At 31.4% G+C, this 18526-nt stretch overlaps 1 protein-coding gene across 1 annotated transcript; it reads right to left on the bottom strand.

Moving 5' to 3' along the window:
* Positions 1 to 7894: 7894 nt before the first annotated feature.
* Positions 7895 to 10593, bottom strand: LOC107933572 (transcription factor MYC2). The gene has a single exon (XM_016865820.2). The coding sequence runs from the start codon at positions 10300 to 10302 to the stop codon at positions 8275 to 8277; it is 2028 nt and encodes a 675-aa protein (XP_016721309.2). The 5' UTR covers positions 10303 to 10593; the 3' UTR covers positions 7895 to 8274.
* Positions 10594 to 18526: the final 7933 nt, after the last annotated feature.

Here is an 18526-nt window from a genome sequence, read left to right as displayed (position 1 = left end):
AAAAAAAATTAGCTATAGGGTTCACACAGCCGTGTGGGCATTCGAAGTAGGGACACACGGCCGTGTCCCAGCCCATGTGTGTGCCCGTGTAACTCTTTGACTTGGGTCACACGCCCGTGTGCCATGCCGTGTACCCTTTGAAATGGCCTCGCCTACTCGTGTGCTAGCCGTGTGTCTCACACGGCCAAGTCACACACCCGTCAGTTTGGCCGTGTGGACCTAAAAGGTGCCTTAAACAATAATTTACCATTCCTTGCAAGCTTGGACATTAAACAACTCAAAAACCATTCGTTTAACCAATTCAAAATACGATCAAATACAATCAAAACATGTCAAAACAATCATCCTAGGTGCCTAACCAATGTACCCTCATTGGTACCACATTTATATCATCAAAGCATCATTCAAATCCAAATTATAAACATACCAAATTCAATCCATTTTGCCTAGTTCATTTTCACAATTTGATTCACATTTCATTTAAACAATGGCATTATCCATTCCATATTTACTTCATGAGTAAATAACTCATGTATCTCATTTTCATGTTCCAAATCACTATCCCATTTTCAATTCCTATACAATATCATCTAATATCAATCATAGTACCGTTTTATTTAATAACCCCTATTAACACGACTCGAACACGGATCCAACCAACACACCAGTTTGGCACCCAGTGACTAATCGGATAAATCTTAAGTAGTAATTGCGCCCAATGCTATATAAATTTGACACCTAGTGTCTCATCGGTTAAACCGAAGTAAATTGGCACCTAGTGCCTCATCGACTCGAAGTCGAAGAAATCCCTGAACTTTTCCTATCCTATGGCATGCCATCTATACCTGACTCAGTCTGATACAGTTAATACGGTTACATTTTACTTTTCAAAAACAACCAATATCCAATATAAATTTTTCATATAATCACATATATACATGAATATTCATTTCAATTCTAATAATCAATACATTCATAATATGTATACTAATTCAATCCATTTCAATCGACTTTAATTCAATTCAATATCAAAGTGCCAAATACTCACCTCAACACTTACCATATGTATTAAATTGAATTAAAACAATTAACAACTAAGTTCGGATTATAGAAATACAAACTGTGAATTCTGAGCTATTTCATGTCGATTTTATCTTTCCCCTTTTTAGTCGAGGATTCTAGTACGACGTTAGCTACGGAATTAAAACAATTAAAATTCATCAATATAACACAATTCAGTTTCATATTGAATATTTCAATTTTTACTCAATATTTGCCTAAATTCTAAAAACCGAGACTAATTGTTATTCTTCACATTTAATTCTATATTTTCATACAAATTCCACTTTAAACTAAATTTAACTCCCTATTTTCACTTAAACCCCTAAATTTTGAATTTTTTACAATTTAGTTCCTAATACCCAAATTTTACATTTTGTTCTACAATTTAATCCTTTTCCATTTCTAACTTAAAAATCTATCAATTTAATCTTTAATACTAAAATTATTCAACATTAACAACACTTAAAAACTTAATAATTGCTAAAATTTCAACATGGGTCGGATAATACTTAATACCGGAATTCCAAAAATATACAAATTACAAAAAAAAAGACTAAATTAACTAATCAATTAAACTTCAAAATTTTGGAGCACTTAGGCCGTGCGTCTCCTTTTTTCCTTTTTCTTTTTCTTTTCTTTCTTTTTCTTTCAAATTTTGTTTGGCTTTCTATTTCTTTTTCTTTTACTTATTTGTTTTATTATTATATAATATATATTTACTTAATACTTAAGATAACATATTATGATATATTTTTAACTTTAATATTATAATATATATAAAATAAATTTACACACCTACTTTACTTAATGGGAGTCCCTTTAATTATTCTTTGATCTATAATTCAACTTTCGCCCTATATGCAATTTAGTCCTTATATCTGATTACTTCTAATTCAAGTAAATTCATTTAATCGAAACCTAATTAACTACACAACTAGCTTCGTAAAATATTTACGAGTCCGATTTACAGGAACGGAGTCTCGAAAATACACTTTCCGACACCCTTGACTATCAGGTTGTTACATATCTATCTAATTTAGTGTTTAAAATATTAAAAATTATTTAACTAAAAAAAATCTAAACATCATCATATACATGTTGTGGTTCACAACTAATTTCAATCTCATCCACACTTAAAACACTCTCTTGGTTAAACTGCACTTCTAATCATTCTTCCTTTTCCCATTAATCTCATCTAATCATTGTTATTTTTAATTTTCATACTTTTACCCTAATATTTTACACTATTACAATTTAGTCAATATCTCAAATTAGTTTCTCTCAATTCAAAAATCTTTTTAATTTCCTATAGTATCCAATTACCTTCTCCACTAACATTAATAATTTCCATTTTATCTACTTCAAAATTTTAATATATGCAAGTTTCAAAATGATAGTGTTCTTATTTCAAAAGGTGTTAAGAATATTACATAGTTTGTTTGTTTATCCTAATAGAATTTGACAATTATCATGTACATGAATGGTTTGATCGTGTCTATCTTTATATCTAATGTTTGTTTTATGCCATATTAATGAAATATTGGTTTATGTAATTAATTAATTTTCATATATGTTTATATTTTAATTGTCAATTATGGTATAAGGTGGGGAGTTTTAGAGCTTAACAAGTGTAGAATAAGTGTCCATGGTGTTGGGATGGCGTAGGACAAATGTAAAGCTATTGGGTTGGGTGTGTGTGTAGAGGTCCATCTTAATAAGTCAAAGATGGACCCAACAAGATGTGTAGAGGTTGGCATTCAATGTTGCAAATTTATCAAACTCCCGATGCATGCTTTGAGAGGGGATCTTTAGTTGGTACGTTAGACTAAATATTTTGACAACCAAATTTAGGCATCGATGTACCTGTCTTTGCGGAAGCATCTATTACTCTCAGAAAATAGCAAATCCAAAGCAATGATTCTAATTTCATACCAGAATCTGTTTAATTACCCACTTTAAACTTCATTAAATTTCTCAATGAACATCTTTTGCTTTGAAATCCCACTATTCCTTTACCAATTGTCCTTCAAATCTCGATAAAAGAAATATTCATATTGGTATGGCGGGACAAACAAGAACCGAAGCGACCATGAGCCTCAATTGCTTGAGTTGCCAACACAGATCAAATTCAAACAACTATAGGGAATATTGTGCTAAAGAAGAGAATTGTAAAGAGAGGGTTGGTACAAGTTGTTCAGGCATTAGCCCCGCATATTACGATGAAATTAAAAGTGATCATGAGCCAACATCGTTGGTGATCGCTAAAAATAAGATAAACAAGGGTCATCGCCGCCTAAAGACAATCGATTCCCCTTACAGAGCTACGGCATTTGAATCTGACAATGATGAACCTAAGCTGGTGAGGAGTAGTGGGGTGAGGAGGAATTGGAGCTTTAAGGACATGTGAGGATAACTTGATATTATCATCCAACTTTATTTAAGAATGTGGGCTCATCTCATTTCAAGTTTTAGATGCAAAGGGTATTTAATATATATTCATTATGTAATATTTGTAGTTGAATATAATGTTATTGTCTAGCAAGAACCCTAATCCCATTCTCGAATCAAATCTAAGGTTGGAATTTTAGCATTTTATTTTTATTCCAAACCAGATAATGAGAGCTCGGCTCAGGCACAACATTGTTCCCATACCACTTCATTATCTTTAAAGATATTCCACTGGGATTTTTACAGAATCTGAAAATGGGTTAGAGAAATTCCTCAACTATACAAAAGGTGCTTCAATAGGTATTGAATTTTCTAAAATTTTTAAGCTTTAAATCCTATCCTTAAAACTAATCTAAAAACCTCTAAAATGTCATATAATTCAATATTACGAGATACTACTACAATATTATTCCCCCCCCCTTCTATTTTCTCTGCAAATAGAGCGTACATCTCATTTTTATATAACCAAAAAAACATGTTAGTTGTTCATAAGTCAATAATGAAACCACACTATCATAAAATCATATTTTGCTATCACTTTGAAAATGTTAAGAAAACAAAAAGGCAAATTACACTGGTAGTCACCTAACTATTAATAAATTTCTTTTTTGGTCACTCAATTATGAAAACTACAAAAATGGTCACCTAACTATTCGACTTTCTTTTTTGGGTCACCAACTGTTAAATTATTAACGGAAAGATAGTTAGACAGCTTTAAAACTGGCATGATAGTAACTTTAACTCATAACATTTATACATTATGTCAATTTAGTCTTGATTCCAAAAAAAATTAACCCTAAATACTTACATATTGTGTAATTTAATTTTTTTTACAGATTTACTTTTATTTGTGACATTGAAGGTTAGTTTTAAAAGAATGAGAAAATAAGAAAATTATTATCTTGGATTTTTTTTTTTTGTGTTTTCATTTTTGGTATATTCTCAATCAAATTTTGTTGATAGATTTGTTCTTTTTTTAGCTTTTTAGGTGAAAGGGTTGTAAAGAAAAACAATATTGAAAAGAAAAGGGGATCAAATTATATAATGTGTAAACATTGAGGGTTAATTTTTTAAAAAATCAATACTAAATTGATACAATGTATCAATATTGAGGGTTAAAGTTGTTATTATGTCAATTTTAAAAATTATCACATCGTTTTCTTGTCCTCCATTTAGTGGCTAGTAACAAAAAAAATCGAATAGTTAAGTGACTATTTTGTAACTTTTCATAATTGGATGATAAAAAATAAATTCACTAATAGTTGGATGAATACAAGTGCAACGTACCCAACACAAAATTCACCATGAAAACACGAAACTGAGACTAACAGTTTAAGTTGTATAAACTAAACCCCAGATATAGAAATGAAGGTTGCAAAGGCAAAAAGGGATTTAGTGAAGAATTAAGTAATGAAATTAGTGAAGTAACTTTTATTCACACATCACATATCCTTTTTTGTCCACAAACAAACAAAAAACCGAAGGATCCAAAACCTGTTGTGCATGAAAGATAGACAAGAATGGTGGACAAAGGTAGGCCTTCACATGCAATTCTAGAGATCAAAAGAGAGGAACAAAGCTTTTTCTTTTCCTGTCAAAAAATGTGGGCGCATTTCTGGCAAAGAAAAATTAGATTTTATTTTCCTAAATAATATGGGGAAAAAAAACTATTTACTGGAATAATATGAACGGTGGATGAGAACTTCAAATTCGCACGACAGTCGATGATTTGAAAGGGTTACGAGGCAACGATTGTGATAGAAATAAACATGGATAGCTGACATATTGATTTAGGTTCCAATGAGTAGTCAGAATTTTTTAACCATCAATAATGTTTACATATTGTGTTGATGTAGTATTAATTTAAAAAATCTAACTTTTAATATTTACATATTATTTAAATTTATCTTATCTTTTTTACATAAATACATAATTCAATACATAGTGTAAATTAGAAATAAAAACAAAAATATTTTTTTAATACAGTTTCTTGATGAGACGTGTTAAGGGATAATTAGGTACCATACACACCAACACGTTACTCCTCTAGGTTTGACACGCAATCTCAGAGGTATCTTTGAAGGGGCCTCTTTGCGAATGGGCAAGCTGGGAGATGAGGTTGGAAAGTGGCGAACTGACCAACTGGTGAACAAGGAAATGACAAATAGCAGGTCAACTACATGGGGAACTGGCAATCTGGGGAAGGTGGCAAGTCGTGACCATCAAGCGAACCGGTGAATGGCGAGCTGTGGCCATCAGATGAGCAGGGGATGGCGAGCTATTCAAGTTTCCAAGTTGGGTTGCAAGACACGTAGTGGAAACACTCTCAATGATAATTAATTCATTTTTTGTTAATTAGAATTGATTATTGTCATTGATGAAGCAAATCAAAGCTCAATTTTTTTTAAGCAATTAGACTTATAATTGGAATGAATTAATGAAGTTTTTCAAATTTTGGGTTGTTCTATTTTTTATTACTGTTCATTTTTCCATTCAATTAAACATAGAGAACATGTCAAAAAAGGTCCAAAGAAAAATAAAAGTGTAGAAAGATCAAATTACACAATGTATAAACATTGAGAGTTTAATTTTTTTAAATCAAGACTAAATTGGCATAATGTATAAATATTGAGAGTTAAATTTATTATTATGCCGCATTTAAAAACTACCACGTCAACTTTTTGTTAATCATTAGACGGCGGGTGACAAAAAAGAAAAAATCTAATAATTAGATGACAATTTTATAACTTTTTATTATTTACTATAAAAAAACTTAGTAATAATTGAGTGCTACCAATATAATTCGATTTGATTTATCTGAATGGTTGATTTTAATTACTCAAAAGCTTAATGTTTTTTTTTTCATTTTAATGTGTTTCAATTTTTAATTATTGATAATAAACTTTAATTCAATATGAGGTGTGAACTTTAATTTATTTTACTAAATAATAATTCTAATTTAATAAACTTATTACCGAAAAATTAATAATCCGGAATAATGAATGTGACAAAATGCGTTGGTATCGTGAGATTAGATGTTGGCCGTCGATTGGGTCTCCAAATAAAATAATGTATTGATTCCCATATCTTTTTAATTGATTAATGGTTGATGCTTTTATAGTGATATTTTAATGGACTATTTTGTGGGGCAGTTTGCCATGTGAAAATACCACCCTCATTTCTTTCTTATTTTTTTAAAACCTTCTTTGCTTTTATTTGCTCTTCTAACCATGTTCTTTTTGGCCACTTCCAAGTTTAGTCCCTAGCCTAAACAATACCTCAACTATTTTACAATTTAATCCTTCATCTAAAATATTTGGTCCTTTTTGTTCGTTTCTCAATCAGAACTACCAACAACATCTTGGGTTATTAACAAGATATTTGTGTTGTGTGGTATGTCTCTAATTGAGAAAAAAGTAATATGTCTTTTTCTTTGTCTTTGCAATCAAGGTGGAAGTCACCAAATATTTCGAGCTAACCTAATTAATTGAGTTGGTACAATTTTGTTGTTTTTAGCTATAAATAAAATCAATCATACGTCTGCATATACATATATTATAATCTCTTTGAATAACTGTCTCGAATTTTTGTTGAGCATTTTTTTCTATAAAGTTGCTCTAATTTATGAGGTTGTAATACATGTTGCTTAATTTTTGGTATAATGTTTAAAATTATCTATAAATCGTGTTAAATAATTTTAATGTCGACCAAATTAAGAAGAAGAGTGGATGTATTGATTAATTAAGTATAAAGGAAAACAAAAGTTAAGGGATAGGAAATATAAAGTTTGTAAAGTAGGTGGGTATATAAGAAATAATTTGGGTTGAATGCAGCCATCCCTTTCCAACCTGTCTCCCTGCCCCCCCATAAACTTTTATACACAGCAACCATAATGTTTTTGAATACTATTTGGTTACTTACTGGATTCCAAAGCAAGATGGAGCCTACAAAAGTTGGCAACTTGCAAAGCACATTCCCCAACAAATTAGAAATGAAAGAAAAAGGAATTTTTTATTTTTTTATTTTGCAAGTTCATGTAGCCATCAAAAACCAAAGGAAATGGTAATTACAACAATCCCATATTTCTGATTTCATTGTTGACTGTGAACTAAACGAATTCCCATGGCTTGTAGATTTTGGTCTTCAAAAATCAATAATTCCCACAAGTTACACATGCCCATGTTAGTCTTGAATATATAAATATCTTTTTTAAATGTCCCATCCCACAAGTGTATACACAACAAAAAAAGGTAGCATGCACATGAATGGTTAAGAAAAAGTGCAAGAAACATCACTACCAAGAACAGCAATAGCATATTTCCAATGCCCCCTTTGTTCTTGTTCAAAAACACTCAAAATGGTTAATATTCCTGAAGCATAATAATTATAACAACAAACCCAGAACTTGTTCATTCAGGTTCATATTCTTAACATTAACAAGCTATTTACATTGAATTCAAGACATACTACAAGATTTAACACAAAAAAAAGGGGGGGGGGGCTATTTTCACTTGATTGGAGCTCAACAAATGTTAAACCAGTGTTTTTAAAGTTATTGGGAAATCAACCCACCACCTGCTAACCAGTTAAGCTCCTGATTCATTAACACCACCTCTCAAACTATTATTAACTACACTAAACAGTAATAAGACCAAAATAGAACATTATTTTACAGAGCTCGTGCTACCAGGAGCCTTAAAATATCCCAGAACCCTGCAGCCATTTTAAACAATGATCTTTCAATCAAGCTCTGCTCAATACTCTCTATCTTGCATCTCCAAGTTTGGTTGTTAGGGCTGATTTTAATTGCTCCTGCGTGAAAAACCGGCTCCCCATCTTCACATTGGCTTGTTGGATCATCAAGTCTTTCACTACTGATACACTAGCGTGGTGCACATCCAGGTCTAATTCCTTCAAGGCAACCATTAGCTTTGCTGCTGGATGGTTCTTCTTACTGCATTGGATTTGAATCATTGCATCCCATCCAATAATCTTCACCTCAATCTCCAAATCTATCAATTTATCGCCAGTGTGATTTGAAATCTTGAGGTCTTGATCATGTGGTGGTGGAGCTTTACTTGACAAATTTTTCTTCAATGCCTCTAATTGGCTCTGCATCTCCTCTTTCTCCGAATCTGCACTTTGTAGCTTCGACTTGAGCTCGTTAATATATGAAATAGCATCACCCAAGAGCGATGCTTTATCCATCTTCGACACGTTAGGAACCACCGCACGCAGGGCGTAGAACTTCTGGTTAAGCTTCTCCCTTCTTTGACGCTCTGCTTCAACATGATTTAGAGGCTCTTCTCTTCCGTTAGCCGGTTTTCTCCCCCGTTTTCGAGGCCTCTTTTCAGGCTCTACGACTCGACTACTATCGGCCTCCTTAACAACGGAAGCTTCAAGATCAGAGTGATCTGAATCCCCGGCACCCCCACTTGATTTCACCACACCAGATGAAGGTAAAATTACACCTGAAGTAAACGAAAGCATAGCTTCTTCGTTACTCCCTCTTGAATTAGGCGACCTCTTCTTGTTCTCCACAGCGAACGGAGAGTTCCCTGTGAACAAATTCCCATTCCCACTTCTCTTACTCTCACCAAAATTCAATATCTCTCCGGATTCAGGTTTCAATAAATGAGAAGATGAATTCCCATTCCTCACACTGCTACTCTCATCAAAGCCATAATCGGAAAAATTCAAGCATAAACTTTGCCCCTGCTGATGACTCTGCTGCTGCTGGTGATGATTTCCAGCAGGAATAGAACTCGGATTCTCGGTTAAACTACTGGAACTACGATTGTCGCAGAACTGAATTGACTTCTGAGTCTGCTGATTCTGGTTGCTAGTATGATTGGTGGTGGTGGTGGTGGTGGTGTTGCTGCTTTCCTTAAACTCGACTCCAGCATGTGGGTCACTAATCCAAAGCGAAGAGGGGTCATTTTCGCCTTGATCAGCAGTGTTGTTACTCATACACCAAGAACCAGCTTCGATCTCGATATTGAAATTAAACAAAACCCGAACCTTGTTCATTATATCTGAGCTTTGCGTGATGAGTTCCGTTGACCCTAACTCAACAACCCCATTTGCCGACGGTATACAAACCAAGGTTTGCAAACCAAAAACTTGCGCTTGCTTCGCCCTCTCGCACATGGAACTCTCTAACCGATCCGGCCCAGCAACCCAAACGGGACTTGAATTGAAAAAAGCCTGGCCCGGAAGGCCGCTGCCGTCGACAAAAGACTGCGTCATGGATACCAAAAAGAACCACTCGGTGTCGGTGACTTCTTCGTCGACGGCATCGTCGGTGGGAGCTGCGGATCCAGAAATCAAGGAGTTGAGTTCTCGAAGCACTTTTTTACGGTGTTCTTGTTCAGCAACAGAAGATGAAGAAGCTTTCAACTTTGCCTTCCCTTTGTCTTCTTCGCCTTTGTAATAGCCGTCCCCCCAACCGAGCACGGTAGTGGCGGAGCAATCGTAAGAAGACTGCCAGAAAATGGCGTAAGTCCAGCTCTCGCGAGCCCCTTCGATGAGGGCTTGGAGACGTTGTTGAAGAGACTCTTGATTGAGGAGAGAAACGGAGGGCTGGGAGTGGGGGAGGAAGGACTTTGATGGGTCGAGCCCAGCAGGAGGAGGAGGAGGAGCAGCAGCAGCAACAACCGGAGTGGAAGTGGAAGCAGAGGATTGTGGAAGTGGCCATATAGAAGAAAGATCAGAGGTCATGAAAGCTTCCATAACAGATGCATTATCGTCGGTCCAAAGATTCATGGTGGGTGCTAACTGATAGTCCGTCATTCCATAAGATTTCGCCAGATTTATTTCCTTGGAATTTGTTTTGGTGGAGGTGAATGAGGAGGAGGAAAATAAAGCACGGAAGCTGGGAGTGGGGGGATGGGATCAGATTATTTTGGGGATGCAACTGGGTTTGCCTTCAGATTTATTTGGAGTGAAAGCTCAACTGTTTTTTTTTTTCTTTTTTGTTTTAGCGCGTGGAGTTAAAAAACAAAAACCTAAATTTTACATATACTACTCAACTATTAGCATGTTTCTATTTTGATCATCCAGGTTTAAAACTTTTCATTTTAGTCATTAACATTATCCAATTTTAATATTTTGGTCACTCCTTCATTTCAAATTCTATCAAATAATGTGGCCCTTTTTATTAGAATAATAATAAATTTATCTCTCTAATATTTATAAATCCTATCAATTTGACTCTAATTCTAAAAAAATTTCAAATTCAACCCTCAATTTTACACACTCTATTAATTTAGTCTTGGTTCTTAAAAAATCAAAAAATTAAAAAAACATTTAAAATCTTAATTTTTGATACAAATATAGAATATTTTATAAAAAATAAATGAAAAATTATAAATATTATACCCATTTTTCTCTTTTTCTAACATGAAATTTATTTATTAAAATAGTAATTTTATAAATAAAATATTTATAAAAAAAAGACTCCAGACAAGACTTAAACCAAAATATTAGATTTTGATAACATTAGTGACTAAAATAAAACTTTTTAAATCTGAGTGACCAAAATAGAAACATGTTAATAGTTGGATAACTATTTGTACAATTTACCCAAAGACAAAAGGATGGTTTCAATGCGTTGGTATGTACCGAGAAGGTTCTGTTTAGGTTTAATGCACACTTTAGTCTCTCAAGTATACCAATTTTCTCACATTGGTTCTTAAAATTTATTTTTGGCCCACTTTGGTCTTTAATGTTATCTGACGTTCTGAGTTTAGTCCTTTAGATATTAAAAATTAATGGTTGGAATATCCAACCAATCAGTGGCTGCCACTTGTCATAGAATAATTCATAATGATGTTGAATTTTTTTTATAAAATTATAATAACAATTTAAAATTTACTAATTTTTTAAAAATATTAAATATTTTTATATTTTTAAAATTTTATAAATCACAAATATTAGAGGTTCAAGGATCATTATCTCTTAGAAGGATACGCCTACTATATTGTTTTATAATTCAATCAATCGAAATTTACAATTGGTAGATTTTTTTAAGTGATAAATTTAGATAATTTTTTTCTCAATTTATTTAAATAATGAAAATTAATATTATTTCAATTTAATAATATTTTTAATTATTTCAAAAAAATTTATCTTTTAACCAAAATTATTTGTCTCAACACCAATATTTTAAGAAATATTGTTAAGTATTTGATCATTCTAAAGAACTTTAGTACAAAAAAAAAATAGCATGTTCACAATCATGAATGAAGGAAGCTTACTCCAAACATTAAATAGGGAGTTGAGCAAAAAAAAAACATGCTGTCACTAATGTTGATAAAGTACTAAAAATGGTTGTATTTTAAAATATTAAAAATTTGATATAAAAATTTATTCAGTTTTTATTAAAATATTTTAAAAATACAATGTTTATAAAAATTGATTGCATTATTATACACAATTTTATAGCAAAATTTTTAATATTTTAAATGTGATTAGTGAATGTATAATTTATTCCAAGATACAATAATTTTTACTACATTTAAATTTTTTAAATAATTTTTTATTATAAGTTTTGATCATATTTGCTCTTTTGAGACAATGCTTAGAACTACCTATAGCCCTCCCAACCCATAAATAGGAGGATAACACGCTTCAGCGCATTTGAACTCATGTCCTCTATTGGCAACCTATGTCTATGCTAATCGACGTAAGACTCAATCAAAAATTTTATAACATATTTTTAATTTTTAAGTAATTTTTCAATTTTTTTTCGAATGATGGTGTCATTGTAGCGTTATCATATGCCACGTGATAATTTATGATTGGTGGGATATCCCGATGGATTTATTTTAATGCTTAAAGGGCGTGTAATAAGATTAAAAATTAAAATGAAAAAAAAAATCAAGGATGAAAGTGAAAAAAGTAATATAGTTTGGCCCCTAAAGTGTGGATTAAGTAGTGTATTTATTGAATTCAAAAGTAGGATGAAGCCTAGAAAGTGGGCAAGTTGCAAAGCACATTCCCCAACACGCTGAAAAAGAAAAAGGAAAAATTATTAGTAACTTTAAAATTAAGATGGTAATTAGAATCCCATATGGCTGCTCCTTGACTGTGAACTCATGGCTTCTAGATCCCACAAGTTTCACATGCCCATCTTACTCTGTATTATATGATTTAATACAACTATCAATAGTCCTAAATAATATTAGATTTTAGTGTATTACAAGGTAACCAAATCTTGCTTGCTTATCCTCAAAATCCCGCTATCTCTTTTCTTTCATTTTATATCTTTGCCTTTCTTGTCTTTTCCGCCTCTCTTATTTATAAATTTAATTATTAAAGGGGTTAGAGAGGGAATAAAAGCAAAAATGAGGGACCCAAAAGAAAATTTATAAAAGCTAAATATGTAATATTGTTTAATTCATTATATAAAAACAGGAGTGGACGGCAGCTCCACGTGATTCATGCTTCAAAAAAGGCGTGTCCACGCGTTGCTAGTGACGTGTCAACTGTGTTCTTTCTTCCACTTTGGCAGCACTCACCATAAAAACTCCACCCCCCATAATTGCATTTGCAGATGCTGCCAAGAATTTAAAGAAAAGAAAAAAGAATAATGCGTTTATATTGATAAATAATATACATGTCGTCAATGGAGTTATTATTACAATTAAAAAGCTATTACTCATATATATGTTGCTAAAAAAATTTATTATTACAATTATTTAAATAAAAATTTACTATTTATTTCCCGAAAGTTATATATTTTTATATCCTTCAATCATCAAATCGTGCTCTTTTACTGTTTGTTGCACTCACTTTCCTACCCTCTTCCATTTCCTTCCTCTCTTTCCTTTCTTTTTCCATTTTTACACAAAACTGAAAATTTTAGTATTCTACATTTGGTTTGATACATTACAAACAGTGGGTAAAGGATGTCATTAGACATTATATTTAAATGTGGGGAGGCAACGAAAAACTTTCAATCAGCCCCGGGACATTTTGAGATAATGTATAAGGAATATAGTGTATCAAAACATAGATTCTTGCTATATATAATGTAACCCGTAAAAGGTGTGATGAAATGTGAGATTCCCCAGAAATGATTAGAATGTTTGGTCCATATTGCAGGATAGGATATCTGCAATTGGCACTCACAAACGAAAAATATCAAATCTTTGATAAAAGATGAGATTGTTCCAAAAAGTGATGCGGCATGTGGTTGTTTCACAACTGCTTATAAATGTTTGGCCCTAATATTGTCGCAATCAATTGAATCCCCCAAATGGTAAATGGAACAAAAATAAAATCCCCATTTAGTTATATGGAGACTACATAATTAAGATGTCAATTTATTATGGTGTATTCAGATATTCAATTTTCCGACCATCTCTAAGTAGTAACTCAAATTAAGTTTAGGTATATGAAAGTATCACAAACCCGGAGGAATCTGGTTGAGAGCCAGTCTCCAAGAAGAAGGTGCCAAAACAAAACAAAAAAAAGAGTCAACCCACAGTTCAGCAAAGCCAAACATAATGAAACAAACAAAATGTTATTAATTAGTAGCACGTGAATAATCAGTTTGATGCAAAAACAATCTACAGCCGCTAAGGTTAAAAAAAAAAAACTTACCTATTGGCATTATGGTTAGTGCAGAGTATGTTGCAACGCAATATCCTTCCATTTAAGGATTGTGGGGCTATACTTCATTCTAAGTATTGTGTTAAAAAACAGATATGATCAGAATCTAGGTTAAAATTGTTCAAAAAAAAGTTGTAATTATGCCTCCCAGTCCTTTGGAGTTTAATTTTTAAATCAAATAAGTAGAAGTACTAAGTTTCAAAAGTTTGAAGAAGAATAAGGACTTAGAACAAAAATAAACCTAAAAAAGTGAGACCCACACCTGAAAATTTCAAAATCATTTTTAACATAAATGGATGAAAGTTCTTTTTTAATATATGAATCGTGACGTCTAGCAAAGACAAACACATTAGCACACAAATTAAAGAAGGGATTCGTGTTGGATTCCATGTGGAGACCCAAATATATTGGGAATTTAAGAGAAGATAACGTGAAAGCAAAGTGAGTGAAGCAGCAATGATCATGTCTTTTTCGTTTATAAATTATATGGGAAACACAGAACGCACATTATTCACAAGCTTATATATATGGCCACTGATGATCTCTATTAGATTATCATCTTCAACCTACAGATGATCAATTAATGGCTGCAGCGTTCGTTCCTGGCTACTGCTGCTGCGAGTTCCATTACTCCCATTTCCTATCTCATCTTTTGTTAACAATTGCCAATGACAGAAAATGATTAACAATGAAACTATATAAACCTTTTTCAATTCTAGATGGTTGGATATTGACAAGTGTTGAGTGTAGTAATAAAGGATATTGTGTTCTTTAAAAAAAACACAATGTTGTTGAAAGAAACAATAATAAACCTTAAAAGGATTAATTTCCATGTATCAGAAGATATCCTTCTAGTTCAAGAATTTCAATACACCCCTAAGATCTTAAATTGTAGGTTTATGATGTCCACAAAACCAACCAAAAATTTGACAAACGCAAGTGTACCTATTAATTAATAGTATAGCTACGGTAAGCACAAATATTGTTCCCACGAAGACTAAAAGTACTAATAATTATCGTCTTTCTATTATTTAATCAACAAATTGGAGTGAATGATTAAAACTAAAATTGACCAAACTAATTAACTAAAGAACGCGACTAAGAACAAATCAGGAAAATAATCAATTAACAACCAAAAAGCGAAACAATACCAAGGAAAGAATCCACCTAGACTACATCTGTCATTATTAATCCGAATTAAACAATTTATTCACTTAATATCTTAATTCGTAGAAATTATTAAATTATGTTAATATTTCTCTTCAAAACTAAGGGCAACTGACTATAAGTTGATTAATTAAAATTTATTTCTAATTAAAACCCTTATTATCGCATTAACTTGATCTATTAGATTTGACTCTAATCCGGTAGATTTATATCGTTCTATTTCTAGGATTGCATGCAACTCTACTCAATTATGCTAGATCTACTCTTAAATAGGGTTTATTCCTCCTTTAAATTAAGCACATCAAGCATGAATTAATAACTCAGAAATATGAAATCAATTAAGCACACATAACTAAGAACAAGATTCAAGTATTTACTGCATAAAACAAAAATCATAAGACAGAATTCATCATAGGGTTCATCTCCCCTAAGTATTTAGAAAATTAATTCATAATCGCGAATAAAAAATTTCAAAAACAGTATAACCACAAGAAATAGAGAAACTCATAATAAACTTCAAAGAAATCAAAAGGAGATCTTCAACCTTGGTGAAAATTTGCTTTAGAGTCGGCTTCAATGATGTTTTCCGAGTTGTTTTCTTCAATATTCTTTGATAGCTCCCTTCCCCTCTTCTTATATTTGGTATTTATATGACTTAGAATGCCTAAAAAACCTAAAACTTACGGTTTTTTTTCGCATATTTGGAGTGCAAGTCGCGAAATTCACACGGTCTAGCACATAGCCGTGTGGCAGCCCATGTGTCTCACACAGTCGTGTGTCCAACCCGTGTGGGAAGACCCAACCCATGTGGCTTCTGAAATCTGCTTCAATTGTCTGATTTTCGCTCCGTTTTCGTTTGTTTTGCTCTCAGATACTCTCCTAAATATAGAAACATGATTTTAAAGGATTAGGAGAATAAAATTCACCATTTTGCATTGATTAATCATCTAAAAATGCATTAAGAACGAGATTAAAATATGTTATTTTTTACACTTATCAGTTTAAGAAAAGATTTCTTAATGCTTATCTCTCCCTATTAAATTCTTTTTATAAGCTATAAAAAGGTCCTCGAAGGATTTAAAAAAAAATTAAGTATCTTTTTTTTTTCTTTTTTTGCATCCATGAATTTACAAAATTGATCAAATTAGCTATTTAATTAATGTTGATCCTTACTTTCTAATAGAATCACTAACGTGACCCTTAATATTGTCACTCAACAAAACAAAAATTCAAAAAATGTTTTTATAATCTTTTAAAAATTTAAGTTCAAAATGAACCTAAACAAATGAATGTCCAGATAAATGAATTTCGACAATTATTTATTTAAATTCATTCTGAAATTATAAAAGTCATAAAATTTTAGAAAAATATAAAAATAATTAAAATTACAAAAATTATAAAAAAAACCATAATTTTGTTAATGAAATAAATCTCAAGTCCACAAATCTATTACGAGAAAGAAACAATTTGATATTTGAATAAAAAAAATATGGTTTAATTGTAAATTTATTATTTTAAATTCGAATTCAAAGTAATTTTTTATGGTTGAATTTGATATGAGGAAAAAATGTTTATAATGATTTTATTTTTTATATTTTAATGATTTTAAATTCGATTATGGTTCAATTGTCTCTTTTTATAAATTTTAGTATTTTTATAATTTTATTTTTTAAAAAAATTAATGGTTTATTAATATTTTTTTTTTATAAATTTGATAATTTTTATAATTCCGAAATGAATCTAAACAAATAAGTGTTAAGATTTAAATGAATTTAGTTCAATCATTTGTCTAAGGATTTTAAACTTAAAATTTTAAAACATATTTTTCCTTCTTTGAGTTTTGTTGATGTGGCGTTAGCCAACGGATGCTGATTTAACAGTTGATAATAATCTTGTTACAAACTAACGGTCAACATCAATTAAAGAGTTGATTTGATCAATTTTATAAATTTGGGAAGTTGAAAAGAAAATTAATTAATATTTTTTTTTAAATTCCTCGAGGACGCCTTATACCCTTAAGCATTTTTGTTACCAAAGTGATTGATTAGGTTAACTTTGGTTAAGTTAGGATTTAATTCTTATCCATATTTAGCATATATAATCAAATAGCGACCTTTTCTTTAAGAAATATAAAATTTTTAACTTGTACTGTTGAAAGGAACTGCCTTTGTGTTAATTCATCATTAAAGATTATACGCAGATTAATATTGGTTAATTAATATACCATGACGTAAGAGCTGATTTCAGTAATAATCTGTAATGTTAGACAGGAGAAAAGGGGTACCCCATCTACAGTTTCTAGGGAGAATGATAAAAATATCAATCTCTAAATTATAAAATAATACTTAATTATTTTGGGAAACAAAATATATGAATCACTTGGGTTGGGCTAAGAGCAACCTGCAGTTTATCAGTCCGTCCTTGGGCCATGTTTCGAAAAACTTTGACCCATGGTGGGTTGGTTTTGGGTTATAGTTTTGCAGGGATTTAGAGATATTCATTGGTTGGATCCATGTGAGGTATTTAGACTTATTTTTTAATTCTAGGTCTAGCTTAACTAAAAATATGTACTTACCTTTTCATTCTAATTTGACCTAGTTTAAGAAAGGTAAACCCAAACCCGACCAAGCCGCCCATATTTAATTTTTTTAATATTACTTTTTTTTTTAAATACAATACACTAAATGCACTAAAAACACTAAAATAAAAGTTTTCTAACATATTAAAAATTATTTATATTAAAAAACACTACCATAAATATGATAAATGTTTTTATTATATTAAAAAAACACAAATAAATATAAAAAATTATTTTATTGTATTAAGTATAATCTTAAAAATTTTATATTTTGGGTCAAGTTATTTAGTTGGGTAAGTTTATTTTAGGTTTTGCATAATGGGTTTAATTTTTATTAAATTAGTCATTTAATATAAATATATATTATTAATATAATATTTTTTATAACATAACATATTTGGGCCGAACTCGAGCTAAAAAAATCTTGCCCAAAGGTCGACCCATATAGAAAATGAGCCTTAAATTTTACTCAAGCCTATTTTTCAAGCTTCGTATTTTTATCCAAACCCTCCCATTTTTTTGTGGACCTTTGAGCCTAGGCGAGTGGCCTGACCCTTAAGCAGGTTTAAAGACAACTTAAACGTAGGAGCTTTTGTTTACTTGGCCTTGAAAAGGTTGCATTTTCACTTGAAAAGGATTGATTTTGAAATAACT

Source organism: Gossypium hirsutum, chromosome D08 (assembly GCF_007990345.1).
Source record: "Gossypium hirsutum isolate 1008001.06 chromosome D08, Gossypium_hirsutum_v2.1, whole genome shotgun sequence".
Lineage (NCBI taxonomy): Eukaryota > Viridiplantae > Streptophyta > Magnoliopsida > Malvales > Malvaceae > Gossypium > Gossypium hirsutum.
This window is presented reverse-complemented; position numbering and strand designations above follow the sequence as displayed.

Excerpts from the sequence above, each read along its gene's own strand:
- LOC107933572 (XM_016865820.2), bottom strand. The coding sequence starts at position 10,302 with ATGACGGACTATCAGTTAGCACCCACCATGAATCTTTGGACCGACGAT.